The sequence below is a fragment of the Heteronotia binoei genome, chromosome 18 (genome assembly GCF_032191835.1).
Source record: "Heteronotia binoei isolate CCM8104 ecotype False Entrance Well chromosome 18, APGP_CSIRO_Hbin_v1, whole genome shotgun sequence".
In the NCBI taxonomy this organism is placed as follows: domain Eukaryota; kingdom Metazoa; phylum Chordata; class Lepidosauria; order Squamata; family Gekkonidae; genus Heteronotia; species Heteronotia binoei.
The window spans coordinates 47,586,443-47,599,037 of record NC_083240.1 but is presented as its reverse complement, the minus strand read 5'-3'; the positions used below and the strand labels follow the sequence as shown (position 1 = coordinate 47,599,037).

At 49.1% G+C, this 12,595-nt stretch overlaps 1 protein-coding gene across 2 annotated transcripts in view; it reads left to right on the top strand.

Moving 5' to 3' along the window:
- NF1 (neurofibromin 1) overlaps window positions 1-12,595 on the top strand; it is a 249,271-nt gene that overhangs the window by 52,476 nt on the left and 184,200 nt on the right. For both annotated transcript variants that reach the window (XM_060259690.1, XM_060259689.1), the window contains exons 12-14: window positions 2,169-2,300; window positions 3,995-4,129; window positions 11,990-12,103. In XM_060259690.1, coding sequence (XP_060115673.1) covers window positions 2,169-2,300; window positions 3,995-4,129; window positions 11,990-12,103 — 381 coding nt within the window. The remainder of the gene's footprint in view (window positions 1-2,168; window positions 2,301-3,994; window positions 4,130-11,989; window positions 12,104-12,595) is intronic.

The following is a 12,595-nucleotide window of genomic DNA, read 5'->3' as shown; positions in this document are numbered from 1 at the left end:
ACAATATAATGAAATGTTTTAACAGGAATAACAAGCTTGGTTTATAAAGACATCAGGGAAAATTCCAGGGTACAACAATGAGGCCAATAAAGATGTCAGAATTGGTGATAGATGTGTAAATGTATTAAGTGTTAAGATCTATCACGTGACCTTGCTGTCACACTATCACCTGTTAAGGTTCAACTTGGGGGGTGGGGGGCATTGCAAAGACATAAATATGTTAGAATTGGAAATTGATGTGTCCTTGATTGTGAGAGAGTGCCTTTAGGTTTTGTACTTGTAAAGAGTAGTAAATTTAGTCTGTTGTCATGCTCCACTGGTCTCCTCTCAAGCATGAGTTAAACAGCATATTTTTCTTAGAGGTGTTCTGTCAGAGATCTCCTCTGATATGTTGCATAGTATTACAATGCATTAATTAAAAAAAAACGCATTAGAACATAGTGGATGTATAGCTCTATTTGGTGAGAGATAAAAGCCCAGCATCCCTGGGGAGTCCTGGGGAGGTGCTTGTTCCAAGTGTTGTAATAATTTATAATTCAGCAGTTTTCTTTTTCATTCTGTTTTTGAAGTTTCTTTGCAATAAAGCAGCTACTTTGAGGTCACCCACTGAATGTCCTGGAAGGTTGACGTGTTCTCCTACAGTTTTCTGATTCCTGATGTCAGATTTGTGTCCATTTATCCTTTGGCATAGCGTTTGACTTGTCTGCTCTATGTAGAGAACTGAAGGGCATTGTTGACACTTAATTCCATATACAATGTTAGAAGATGAACAAGTGAATGAACATGAGATGGTGTAGTTGATGTGGTTAGGTCCAGTGAGTGTGTTGTCTGGGTGTATATGGCAGCAAAGTTGGCATAATTATTGCAAGCTCTGGTACAAGTGTCTGTGTTCAAAAGAGATGTTGCATTATTGTGTGTGAGGAATTCTTTGAGGTTGGGGAATTGTCTGTGTGCAAGAAAAAGTTTGCCCACCAGTACTTGAGAAGGAGAGCTGTCATTGTCCGATAGAGCTTGTAAGTCATTGATGATGTGTTGAACTGTTTTGAGCTGAGAGTTGTACGTGACCACTAGTGGTGTTCTATTATTGTCTTTTTTGGGTCTGTCTTGTAACAGGTGTTCTCTGGGTACCATTCTGGCTTTGTTAATGTGTTTCCTGACTTCATCAGGTGGATCCTTTAGTTCCAAAAAGGTTTGTTGTAGATCCCTCAGGTGAGAATCTCTGTAGGTTTACATGTAGGTTTATATAGTTTTGCCATTATTGAATACCCAGCTAGTTTTTCCTTCCAAATCTGTGGCAGCCATTAACATATATTTAAATAAGTCTTGTGAAGCTTTTTCTAAATTGTCTGGTAAAATTCTTAGTAGCATAATTTCACCTTTAATCAGGAATTTAATTTTTATTTTATTTTATTTTAAATTTCAGCATGTGTATTTTTCCAGAATCTCTTTGTCTTGGTGCAGGTCCACCACATATGGTAAAAAAAGTGCCTTCTATATCCTTACATTTCCATTTTGTAATTCTTATCCAATTTCTCAATATCTTTTGGCATGACATACCATTGATTAGTGCTTGGCAGACTGTGAATTTTATGCCCTCTCTCCATAGGTTTCCCCAGCATTGGAACAGTATTTTCCCACCACAATTTTCCACCCATTTAATTATACAGGATTTTACATGTTCTTCCTCAGTATCAAATTGAAACAAAAATTTGTAGATTCATGCTAATAGATGACCTTTAGATTGTAGAACAATCTTTTCAGATTTTGTCAGATCTTTTATAACACCTTTTTAGACAAATGTCTATTTTTAATCTAGAAGTAATTTGAAAGTGAATTTACCATCATATCTCCTTCCCTTCTTCCTTTTCTGCTTCTTGATCTGCAACATAGAGGGTAACTTTCAGAACTTACAGCATCAACTACCACCAGCTCTTTGGGGGGGCGGGGCGGGGTGAGGACTCCCTTCAGAGCTGATGGGCCCTTGAGAGGCATGTGGGGAAGAGGTATATACCCATGACTCCCTTTAGATTCCTGAAACTTAAAAGAAAAAAGAAACTTTATTATGCATACAGAATTGCATACTGTTGCCACTGGGGCGATATGTCTTCTATAGCTGTCCCTGGTGCACCGAGTCCTTTCTGACTATGATTTCCTTCCCTTCCCCCTAGTCTGCCCTGGACTGGTGGCCCAAGATTGATGCGGTGTATTGTCATTCTGTGGAACTCCGCAGCATGTTCAGTGAAACTCTTCACAAAGCTCTGCAGGGCTCTGGCGTGCACACACCAATACGCATGACAACGGTAGGGAGCAGGACTTTGTTCGCAAATACTAGCAGCAATTGTGGTGTTTTAATAGTGTGTTCATGTTATTCTTATGGGCCTGTTACTGTAGAAGGTGGTATTGATATTGTGGTCCTACGGTAGAAGAGGGTCACACCTGCTGTTAGGCTGAAATGCTTGTGAGCCAGTAAAAGGTCAGTTTCCCTCCCCTCTGCATGGAAGTGGAAGGGAGTGAAACTGATCAGTTTAATGGCTGGAAAGCATTTTTGCCTAACAGCAGATGGGCTGCCCGCTGGCTGTTAGGCAGAAATACCTTCCATCCATATAGCCTCTCTATTTCACTGGGGAAGGGGGGAGGGATGAAAATAGCAGGTGAAATAGCTGCCAAGCCACCAGCCATTTCAGTATGACAGCAAGTGAGAGCCCAGGATCTGCTGTTATGCGGAAATGCCTTTCAGCCATTTCGTCCCTCCATTTCGCTGCCTCCCGCTTCTGAACGGGGGCTAGCAAAAAGAAGGGGTGAAATAGCTGCCAGCCCTTTCAGTCTGACAGCAGGCAGGCACCTTAGCCCCACTGTTAGACTGAAATGCCTGTTAGCCCTTAAACAAGTCAGTGTCCCTGCTCTCTGTCTCCAAGCCTTTCAGCCAGCCCCACACTGCTGTTAGGCTGAAATGCCTGCGAGTCCTTAAACGAGTCAGTTTCGCTCATTTAACTCAGTTCACTCATTTTAAAATGCCTGTGAGTCATTAAACTAGTTAGTTTAACTTCTCTCCACTTGGAAGCAGAGGGGTGGGAAACTGGACAGTGTAATGGCTACCAGTCAAAGGCGAGCAAAACCCATGGGGGGTGGTGTGCCCTTCTGCTGTTAAGCAAAAATGCCTTCCAGCCTTTTAACCAGGCAGAGGGGAGTGAAACTGACCAATTTAATGGCTGGAAGTCATTTCTTCCTAACAGCGGACTGGCATGCTGATCCTGCTGTTAGACTAAAATGCCTTCCAGCCATATAACCCTCAGTTTTGCTTCCTGCCATATCAGCCTAACCGCAGGCCTGCAGGTCTACTGTCAGGCTGGAATGCTTGCAATCCCTTTAAATTGGTCAGTTTCACTGACTGGAAGGCAAATCCTGCTGTAAAATGGGTGCTGACCAGTGTTCCCTCTAAGCTGAGTTAGTGTGACCTAGCAGACAGATTTTTAGCCTTCAGCTCACACGTTTTTGTCTTGGCTCAGGAAAAATGGCCCCAGAGCACAATAATTTCTGCAGGAGCTCACAGCTTTAATGCCAGGAGCTCACAAAGTAGAATTTTTTCTCACAAGACTCTGCAGCTTAGAGGGAACCTTGGTGCTGACCATTTAATCCTGACCTGTCCCCAGTCAGCTATTAGGTTCAAATGGCCAGGGACCATTCTCCACAGCTGCTATTCAGTTTTGCCATTGAGCCAAAAAAAAAGCTGTATAATTTTGGCTTTTATTCAGAATCATCTATTCTGTAGCTGAATAGCTTCTCAACTTTGCATTTGACTTAGGAAATACCAAATAAATACTGAACTCTGCTTAGGATGTCACTGTGAAACTTATTGTGCTGTTCTGATATGTTTTCAAGCATGCCGTATGTAATGGTTTGCATTAAAAATATTCCTTTTACAAAATAAAAAGGTGTGGATTTGGAATAAGCAGTGCCTTTTTGACTTGTTCTATCCTTCTGTTCTCTTCCTTAGAGTCTTACCTTTAAAGAGAAAATGACAAGTCTTAAGTTTAAGGAGAAGCCCACAGATGTTGAAACCAGAAATTATAAAGTCTTGTTGTTATCTATGGTAAAACTGATCCATGCTGACCCCAAACTCTTGCTCTGTGTAAGTGTAATATATATATATTTTGTTTTAAACAAGCATGTTTGATATGAACATCTGGGTTGTTTTCCTACAGTGTTTGAGCTGAAAATGTGCAGATAGTTTCTAGCCAGGAACCAGATAAGTCAGAAATGGAAACGTGAGAACTAATACCTTGAAGCAATACAGTGAGCACTTCCTTATTCTGATATTTTTTACATTGTTTTGGCCCCTAGCCATCCACAAGCTTTAAGGCAGTGGTACTTGCTCAGTGACTCAGGAGCCACAAACTCCATCTTTCAAGAAAGTGGACAAGGCCATTGCCTGGTGAGGCTTGTGGTTGACAGGTGGTTCTCACCTGGAAATAGCTGCTGCTGGAGGATGGGTGTGCTGTGAGCCAGGGATGGAAGCAGAGGGCCCTTCTTTTCCCTTCTCGGCAGCCTCTGCCCTCTTATCCCAGCACTTGGGCAGCTAGCAGAGAGGGAAACTGCCACAGATGCCTGTCATGATCTGTGCTGTGAGACAGAGGTCTAGTGGGCCTAGGGAGCCTGTGAGGCCTGTGTTGCAGTAAGGAGAGACAGCCTACAACCCTCAGAATGCTTGGCGCTGGTTTCAGCCAATCGGTGTCCAAGTAGGCTCTGAGGAGAATTGTGTAAAAGCTCTCTCAAGAGACAAACACTGTTCTTTCCTCCTGAGAGGTCAAGCAGGCAGGATGGCTGCTGTTAGAAGGAAGACCCTCACTCTGAGGGAGAGAGTGAGCAGGCCGAGGCCTGGGGGCCTAACAGTCAAAGGACAGTTCAGTCTAGTTGCGTTAGGGACTTTTATGTTTATTTTCTCTCACCCCCTGTTACTGTATAGTTTTAAAGCACCTTATCTGTTCACTTGCCCTTAATTGATTTTCCTGTTCAAAATAAACCTTTTTGGTGTTCTTTGTTGTTCTACCTGGTCTACACACCTGTTTTCTTGGCCAAAGCAAGGGATCAGAAGGGCTTGGGAGGAGGGTACTCAGGCTTTCCCAAGTGACCCCAATTCCAGAGTGGTGGCAGTGTCAGGTGGTACCCCCATCTGGGTCACAACACTGCCGCTCAGGAAAAGAGCAAGCTGGCTTCCGGAAGTGGTGGTGTCAGTTCCCGTCCCCCTTTCTCCAGGGTCAGCTGGCTCTCCTCTGAGCCCCTCGGCAGTCTCGCTCTCTGACTTGAGCTTCTGTGTTGAGGAGAGAGCAAGAAGGCAGAGAGGGGAGTGAAAGGCACACGGGCTTCTTGCCAGGGGAGGCCTCACAACTCTGCTGCCTTCTTGCGCTTGCCCCTGGCGTGAGGCAGAGTGGCCGTGGCCATCATCCTGCTCTTCCGTGAGCTTTGAGCCCTCTGCCAGGGAGAGATCAGATCAGGCAGACAGAGCGGGAGTAAAGGGCACAACTAGGGCTGGCAGGCAGTGGCGGGGAGAGACATCCATGCATCCTTGGGCATACTCTGGTGATTAAAGAGCTTACAGCTATGTACTTAATATTAGCAGCTGTATCTTCTATTAGTCATGTACTCAGTAGGTTGGTGCACATGGCACACAGAAGTTGTGCAGCTCTTTTAATTGATAGTAATTATGAGTGTGGCGCTCTTTTGAAGATCAATATGTCTTTCTATGATAAGCTAGGAAAAGGCCCTGTGCCAGCAAGATACCTTCAGGGCTTCTTCAGACTTGATGTCAGGTGAGCCTTGAGCCCACTGGCTGTTTTTTCTCTCCACCCCCACTGGCTGCTGCAGTTCTTTCCCTCCCATCCTGTTTTGCATCACACCAGAGTTGCTGTTGTGTCCAAGCAGTACACCGTAGCTTGTGCTTGCCCTCTAAAGCAGAATTGGAAAATGTGTTGTGATGATTACAGTTTCCAGTTGTTCTTCAAAGAACACACATGAACTGTAGTAACTGCAGACAGTGGTTGACTGTAAAAGAGAATGCATGTGAGCCCGAAGCTCACTCCTTTAATGCCAAACCTTTTAAATAAAGGGGTGGGGAGAAGAGTGAAAGCTTACCAGGCATAGTCATTGTCTGATCTTCTTCGTGGTCTCTGTGCTTCACACTCATGGGATAGAGCGCCTGCGCCGATCCCCGAATCGGTATCTGAAAAGCCCGCGATTTTTCCGCGCTCGGTGCCGATGGGCATGCGCAGGCGTCCCAGTACGCATGCTCACCGGCGCCAGCGCGGGGATCCCGCCAGTTCCTTTCTGACCGCTGCGCGGAGAGGTTTGCCTTTCGTGTCCCCGGTCGGTGAGATATTGGTCTTTTTGCCTTTATCATTGTAAATAGCCCGTTTGTTGTTTTTCTTAGCATAGATAGATAGATATTAAAAAAAAAGAGTTTGTGTGTCTGTCGGACTGCCCTCTGGGGCCTTCCTCCCCATTTGTTTCCCCCCAAAGTTTTTTTCCCCTCAGAGGACTCTGAGCGGGTTTTTAGCGACTGGAGTCTATGGAAAGTCGCTGGGGTTTTTTCAAATGCTGCCGTTCCTGCGGGAAGAAGATTGCCCCCCCAGACGGCCATTCTCTGTGTCTTCTCTGCTTGGGTGAAGCGCACTGTGTTGCCTACATTGCCTCCGCTTCTCCAAGCAAACGATGAAGAACCGGGCAGCGCGGCTTTCGGCAGCTCTAACCGAATCGGCACTCCGCCCTCAAAAATCGGCATCGGGCACGTCGGCATCGACCATGGCAGACACTCCGGCCCTGACGGTCACATCGGCCGATGTGACCCCGGTCATGACCGAAATGCCGATCGAGCGAGGCTCCTCCACAAAATGATCCCATGACGGATCAGTGGAAACGCCCGCTAAGAAGCGTTGGGATGACTCGGGAACCCGAGCATCCGCCCCGAAGAAGGCCAAGGAGAAGTGGAAGAGGCCCCGCACTCCATCACCCTCACGCGACGTTTTGGCACCGACTGCCCCACCGAGGAAGATCCTGGCATCCCCATGCCACAGCCCATCGGCATCGAGAGGCAGTACTCAACAACACCGTCTCTCGATGTCCAAGCAGGAGATCGACCTCACCCAGCGATCCTCGTCATCCGGGTCGCGGCGTCGCAGTAGGAGCGGGTCGATCTCAGAAGTGGAGGCTTTGGCGCCGATGGATCCGTCTCCCCCGATGGAACCCAGAGGCAGACGGGAGCTAGAGCCCTCCATGGCACCACGCCGTTTCCCACCGCTACCATCGTGGGAGCAGCGTCAATGGCCGCCCTCCTATCCGTATCTGTACTCTCCTTATCAGTGGTACCCACCAAGGGAGTTTGCGGAATGGGATCAACAGTCAGAGGCGTCCTGCATGTCGAGGCTGTCGCACCATTCCCGAAGACCATCGGCATCGATCCCTCCGGAGAGGCGCGCTACATCAGCGACTGAGACTCATTGGCGACCATCGACGTCTATCCGCTCGCCGATCCGGGAATCGACGCCGATCCTTTCTGAGCACTGGGAGTCTTCTTCATCGGACTCTGAGAGCGGTGCCGACACCCAGGAAGGTGCTTTGGAGCCTTCGCTAAGGTCCCAGACGACCGAAGATCTTCCGATTTCGCCATCGGAGGATCTGAAGTCCTATGGCGACTTAGTGAAGAGGATGGCAACCTCCCTCTCCCTGCCTGTGACACATCCACAGCAATCGCTTTGTCGGTCACCAAAGTGATTCTGCAGGCAGTGAAGGAGCCCTGGAAGAAACCATCTTCGAGTCCAATGTCATCCAGAAGGCTGGACCATATGTACAGGGTCCAGGAGACGGGGGCTGAGTTCCTTTTCACCCATCCAAAACCGAACTCAGTGGTCGTCTCTTCTTCCTCCAAGGCACGAAAGGTCCACTCATCCCCACCTGACAAGGAGGGAAAAAACCTGGACAATATGGGAAGAAAGGTTTACTCTGCAGGGGCCCTAGGAGTAAAGGTATCTAACTATGTGGCTTGCATGGCTAGATACCAGTATTCCGTATGGGAACAACTCACCCCTCTCCTCTCTTCCCTGAGTGAGGACAAAAAGGCTGCTGCTAGGAAGCTGCAGAAAGAAGGCTTTGCTGTGGCCAAGCAGCAATTGGCTGCAGCAAAGCACATGGTGGACGTGTCGGCAAAGGCAATCATGTCCGCTGTGTGCATTCGTCGGCACTCCTGGCTACGATCAACAGCCCTGCAGCAGGACAGTAGGGCTTTTGCTGAGGACTTGCCCTTCAAGGGGGATGGCCTGTTTAGCACCACCACAGACAGTGCACTGCAGGAAAGAGATAAGAGCCTGAAGACCTCTAGGAACCTGGGTGTGCAGGACACCTCCAGGGCTCCTAAGGCGAAGCAGTGGCACAAACCGTGGGCCAAGAAGCCTTTCCAAAAATTTTCGCCTGAACAGCAATGGCGACCTCGCTCCACCCAGCCTGACAGACCATCGTACTCAGGCAACAACAGGAACGGCTACAGTTCTCAGACCACTGGCAAATCCAAGGGTGCTCACCCTCAAAAGCAGGGCCTTTGACTTTCTCGTGGCACGCGTCATCGCCCCTACTTCAACATCTATCCGCCTCCGCCCTTTCCTACCTGCCTGGGAGTTGATCTCTTCAGACAGGTGGGCCTTGTCCGTCATACAAGAGGGCTACAAAATAGAGTTTGCGTAGATTCCGAACCAATCCATGGTGATCACCACTCCCCCTTCCCCACCTCTGCTGGCGGAGGTGAACAACCTCCTACAGAAACAAGCCATAGAGAGAGTTTTGATGGAGGCCAGGACGGGAGGTTTTTACTCTCGCTACTTCCTGGTCCCCAAGAGGGACGGGGGCTTAAGACCAATTATGGATCTTTGGACTCTGAACAAATTCATTCTGTACCAGAAGTTCAGAATGTCCACGCTGCAAACAATCCTGCCCCTCATCAACCAAGGGGACTGGATGGCGACCCTGGACCTCAAGGATGCCTATTTCCATGTCAGCATCCATCCGGCGTTCAGGCGTTTCCTTAGGTTTGCAGTGGGTTCCCAGCACTTCCAGTTCAGAGCCCTTCCGTTCGGCCTGTCCACTGCACCTTGGGTGTTTACAAAGATGATGAGCATTGTGGCTGCCCATCTCCATCTCCAGGGAGTTGTCGTCTTTCCATACATCGACGACTGGCTCCTTGTGGCGAAGTTGAGGGAAAGTTTGTCAATGCACATTGCCATCACTCTACGTCTTCTCGACACCTTGGGGTTGCAGGTCAATTTGGAGAAATCTCACCTCACTCCGTCAAGGACAGTGCAGTTCATAGGGGCTTTGCTGGATACGAACCAGCATTGTGCATACCTGCCTTCGCAGAGGGCAAAGGACATTGTCGGTCTGGTGGGGCGAAAGTGGGGCACAGCACAGCAGCTTCAGCGGATGCTGGGGCTGATGGCGGCGACGACAAGTGTGCTACTTTTTGCGAAACTGAGAATGAGAGGCCTACAGTTGTGGTTTCTTTGCCAGTTTCGTCCACTCAGAGACTCACCTCAAAAGAGGTTCACCATCCCATCCGGGACTCTTCAGACGCTACAGTGGTGAAAGTCAGAGAACAACATCTGCCAGGGAGCTCCCTTCCATCTGCCAACTCCTACTGTGACTATCACCACAGATGCTTCCTTGTGGGGTTGGGGGGCTCACATGGCAGGCCTGTGTGTGTGGGGCCAGTGGCCGCCAAAACTGACTCAGTTCCACATAAACTACCTGGAACTGCTGGCGGTTTACTTTGCCCTACACTCTTTCTGTCCCTTAGTGGCGGGAAGACTGTAGCGCTGCTTATGGACAATACCACTCCCCTGTGCTACATCAACAGGCCAGGGAGGGACAGTGTCTCGTCGGCTCTGCGCATTGGTGATGGATCTCTGGTTGGAGTGTCTCCAGTATGACATCTTCGTGAAGGCGGCACATCTTCCGGGGGTCCTCAACATACAGGCAGACTCCCTCAGCAGGGGTGGGGCTTCCCCACATGAGTGGGGACTGCAGTGGCGTTATCTGAAGCCTGTATTCCAGCTTTGGGGGTACCCGCAGCTGGATGTCTTCACCACGGCCAAGAACAAGAAATGCCCCATGTTCTGTTCCAGAGGGGGAGCGGATCCAGCCTCTCTGGGAGATGGGCTCCTGCTTCCTTGGGAGGGTCGGTTCATTTACATGTTCTCGCCTCTGCCGTTGTTGACGAGGATGGTCAACAAAATAACAAGGGAGAGACCACGCTGCATCCTGGTGACTCCCTGGTGGCCTCGCCAGAACTGGTTCTCGATCCTGCTCCAACTGTCGAGGGGGGTCTTCTACCAGTTCCCGGCAGAACCAGACCTTCTGTCAGCTCAGGGCGGGCATGTATTCCATCACAACGTGCCTCATCTGAAGCTGACAGCGTGGTTCATCGACCAGTAGGGTTCTCTGACAGGGTCCAGCAGGTCCTTATGAACAGCAGAAAACTGTCCACCCGCGCTTCCTATGACAGGAAGTGGCAAAAATTTACTAAGTCTTTAGTTGACCCGTCGGTCTCACCTGGCAGGGTGGGGTTGTCAGCAATTTTTGATTTTTTGTTGTCCCTAGTGGATGCGGGCCTGGTTTTCTCCTCCATCAAAGTTTATTTGGCGGCAATATCTGCCTTCCATGATCTGGTGGAGGGGTACTCCGTTTTCGCACACCCTCAGTCCAAAATTTTTTTTGAAGGGGTTGTTTAGGCTGCACCCACCATCAAGATTGCCCCCACAGTTGTGGGACTTGACTTTAGTGCTGGACAAACTAACTCGTCGCCCCTTCGAGCCGATGGCCACGTGCTCTTTGCAGCTCTTGTCACGGAAGACTGCATTTTTGGTTGCCATCACATCAGCACGTCGTGTTGGGGAGCTCACGGCGATGCGGTGTGATTACCCTTATCTTGTTTTTCGTGAGGCTGGGGTTTCCCTGGCTCCGGACATTCGTTTTCTTCCGAAGGTGGTCTCCCAGTTCCACCTCAACTTAGAAGTTTGGTTGCCCACTTTTTACCCTAACCCTTCCTCAGACGAGTGACGTAGGTTGCATGCTCTGGACGTTAAGCAAGCTTTGCTGTTTTATTTGAAACGTTCAAAGGTTTTTCGTAAGGACAAGCAGTTTTTTGTTTCGTACGCTGCTCCCAAGATAGGTTCCAGGATTTTGTCTCAGAGGCTCTTAAAATGGCTCACTGAGACAATTAAACTCTGTTATTTGTTGGCGAAGAAGCTGTTACCTGGACCTATTCGTGGACACTTCACAAGAGCGATGGCCACGTTGGTGGCGTTCCTGAGAGGTGTGTCCCTTTCTGATGTCTGCAAGGCTGCCACCTGGTCTTCTCCGCATGCCTTCATGAAGCACTACACACTGGACGTGCATGCTCAGCAGAGGACTCGGTTGGGAACTGCGGTGTTGCAAGCTGTTTCTTCTGGTTGACCGTCTTCCTGCCTCCAGGTATGTCTTGCTTGCTAGTCTCCCATGAGTGTGAAGCACAGAGACCACGAAGAAGATAGACAGGTTGCTTACCTGTAACTGTAGATCTTCGAGTGGTCATCTGTGCATTCACACTACCCGCCCTCCTTCCCCACTGCTGACGGTCTCCCTCCAGTAGGGGCTTCCAGCGGTCAGAAAGGAACTGGCGAGATCCCCGCACTGGCGCCGGTGAGCATGCGTACTGGGACGCCTGCACATGCCCATTGGCGCCGAGCGCAGAAAAATCCCGGGCTTTTCAGATACTGATTCGGGGATCAGCGCAGGTGCTCTATCCCACGAGTGTGAATGCACAGATGACCACTCAAAGATCTACAGTTACAGGTAAGCAAACTGTCTTTCTTAAACTCTTTGGAACCTGGCCTGGAGTAGTGCCTTTGTAACTGAAATGCTGCTGAAGTCAGGCCTACAAAGAAAAACATGCCTCTCTCCACTTCCTGTGCAGAACCCAAGGAAGCAGGGGCCAGAGACGCAGGGCAGCACAGCGGAGCTGATAACGGGCCTTATGCAGCTGGTGCCGCAGTCCAGCATGCCGGAAATAGCACAAGAAGCCATGGAGGTAAGGAACTGCTATGTGGACATTTGCACATAGTGTCAGTGCCATTTGGTTTAGGCTTAATGGTAGTCTGTGGTTTGCTGCTACAAGCAGGGAGGGACCAAGGCTCATTGGCTGAGCCCCTGCTGGGCATGCCAGGGCTCCAGTTTCAAGTCAAGTGTCAGGTTACAGGCAATGCAAAAGACTTCAGTCTGAGACCTTGAGAGTAATTACCTGTCAACAATAAAGATATTCACACTCTCATTGTGTGTACATGCATTTGATTTAGTGCAAACATAAGACAAAATAGAACAAAGGAACAATAATAAGAAGATGATATTGGATTTATATCCCGCCCTGCACTCCGAAGAGTCTCAGAGCGGCTCACAATCTCCGTTACCTTCCTCCCCCACAACAGACACCCTGTGTGGTGGGTGCTGGAGAGGGCTCTCACAGCAGCTGCCCTTTCAAGGACAACCTCTGCCAGAGCTATGGCTGACCCAAGGCCATTCTAGC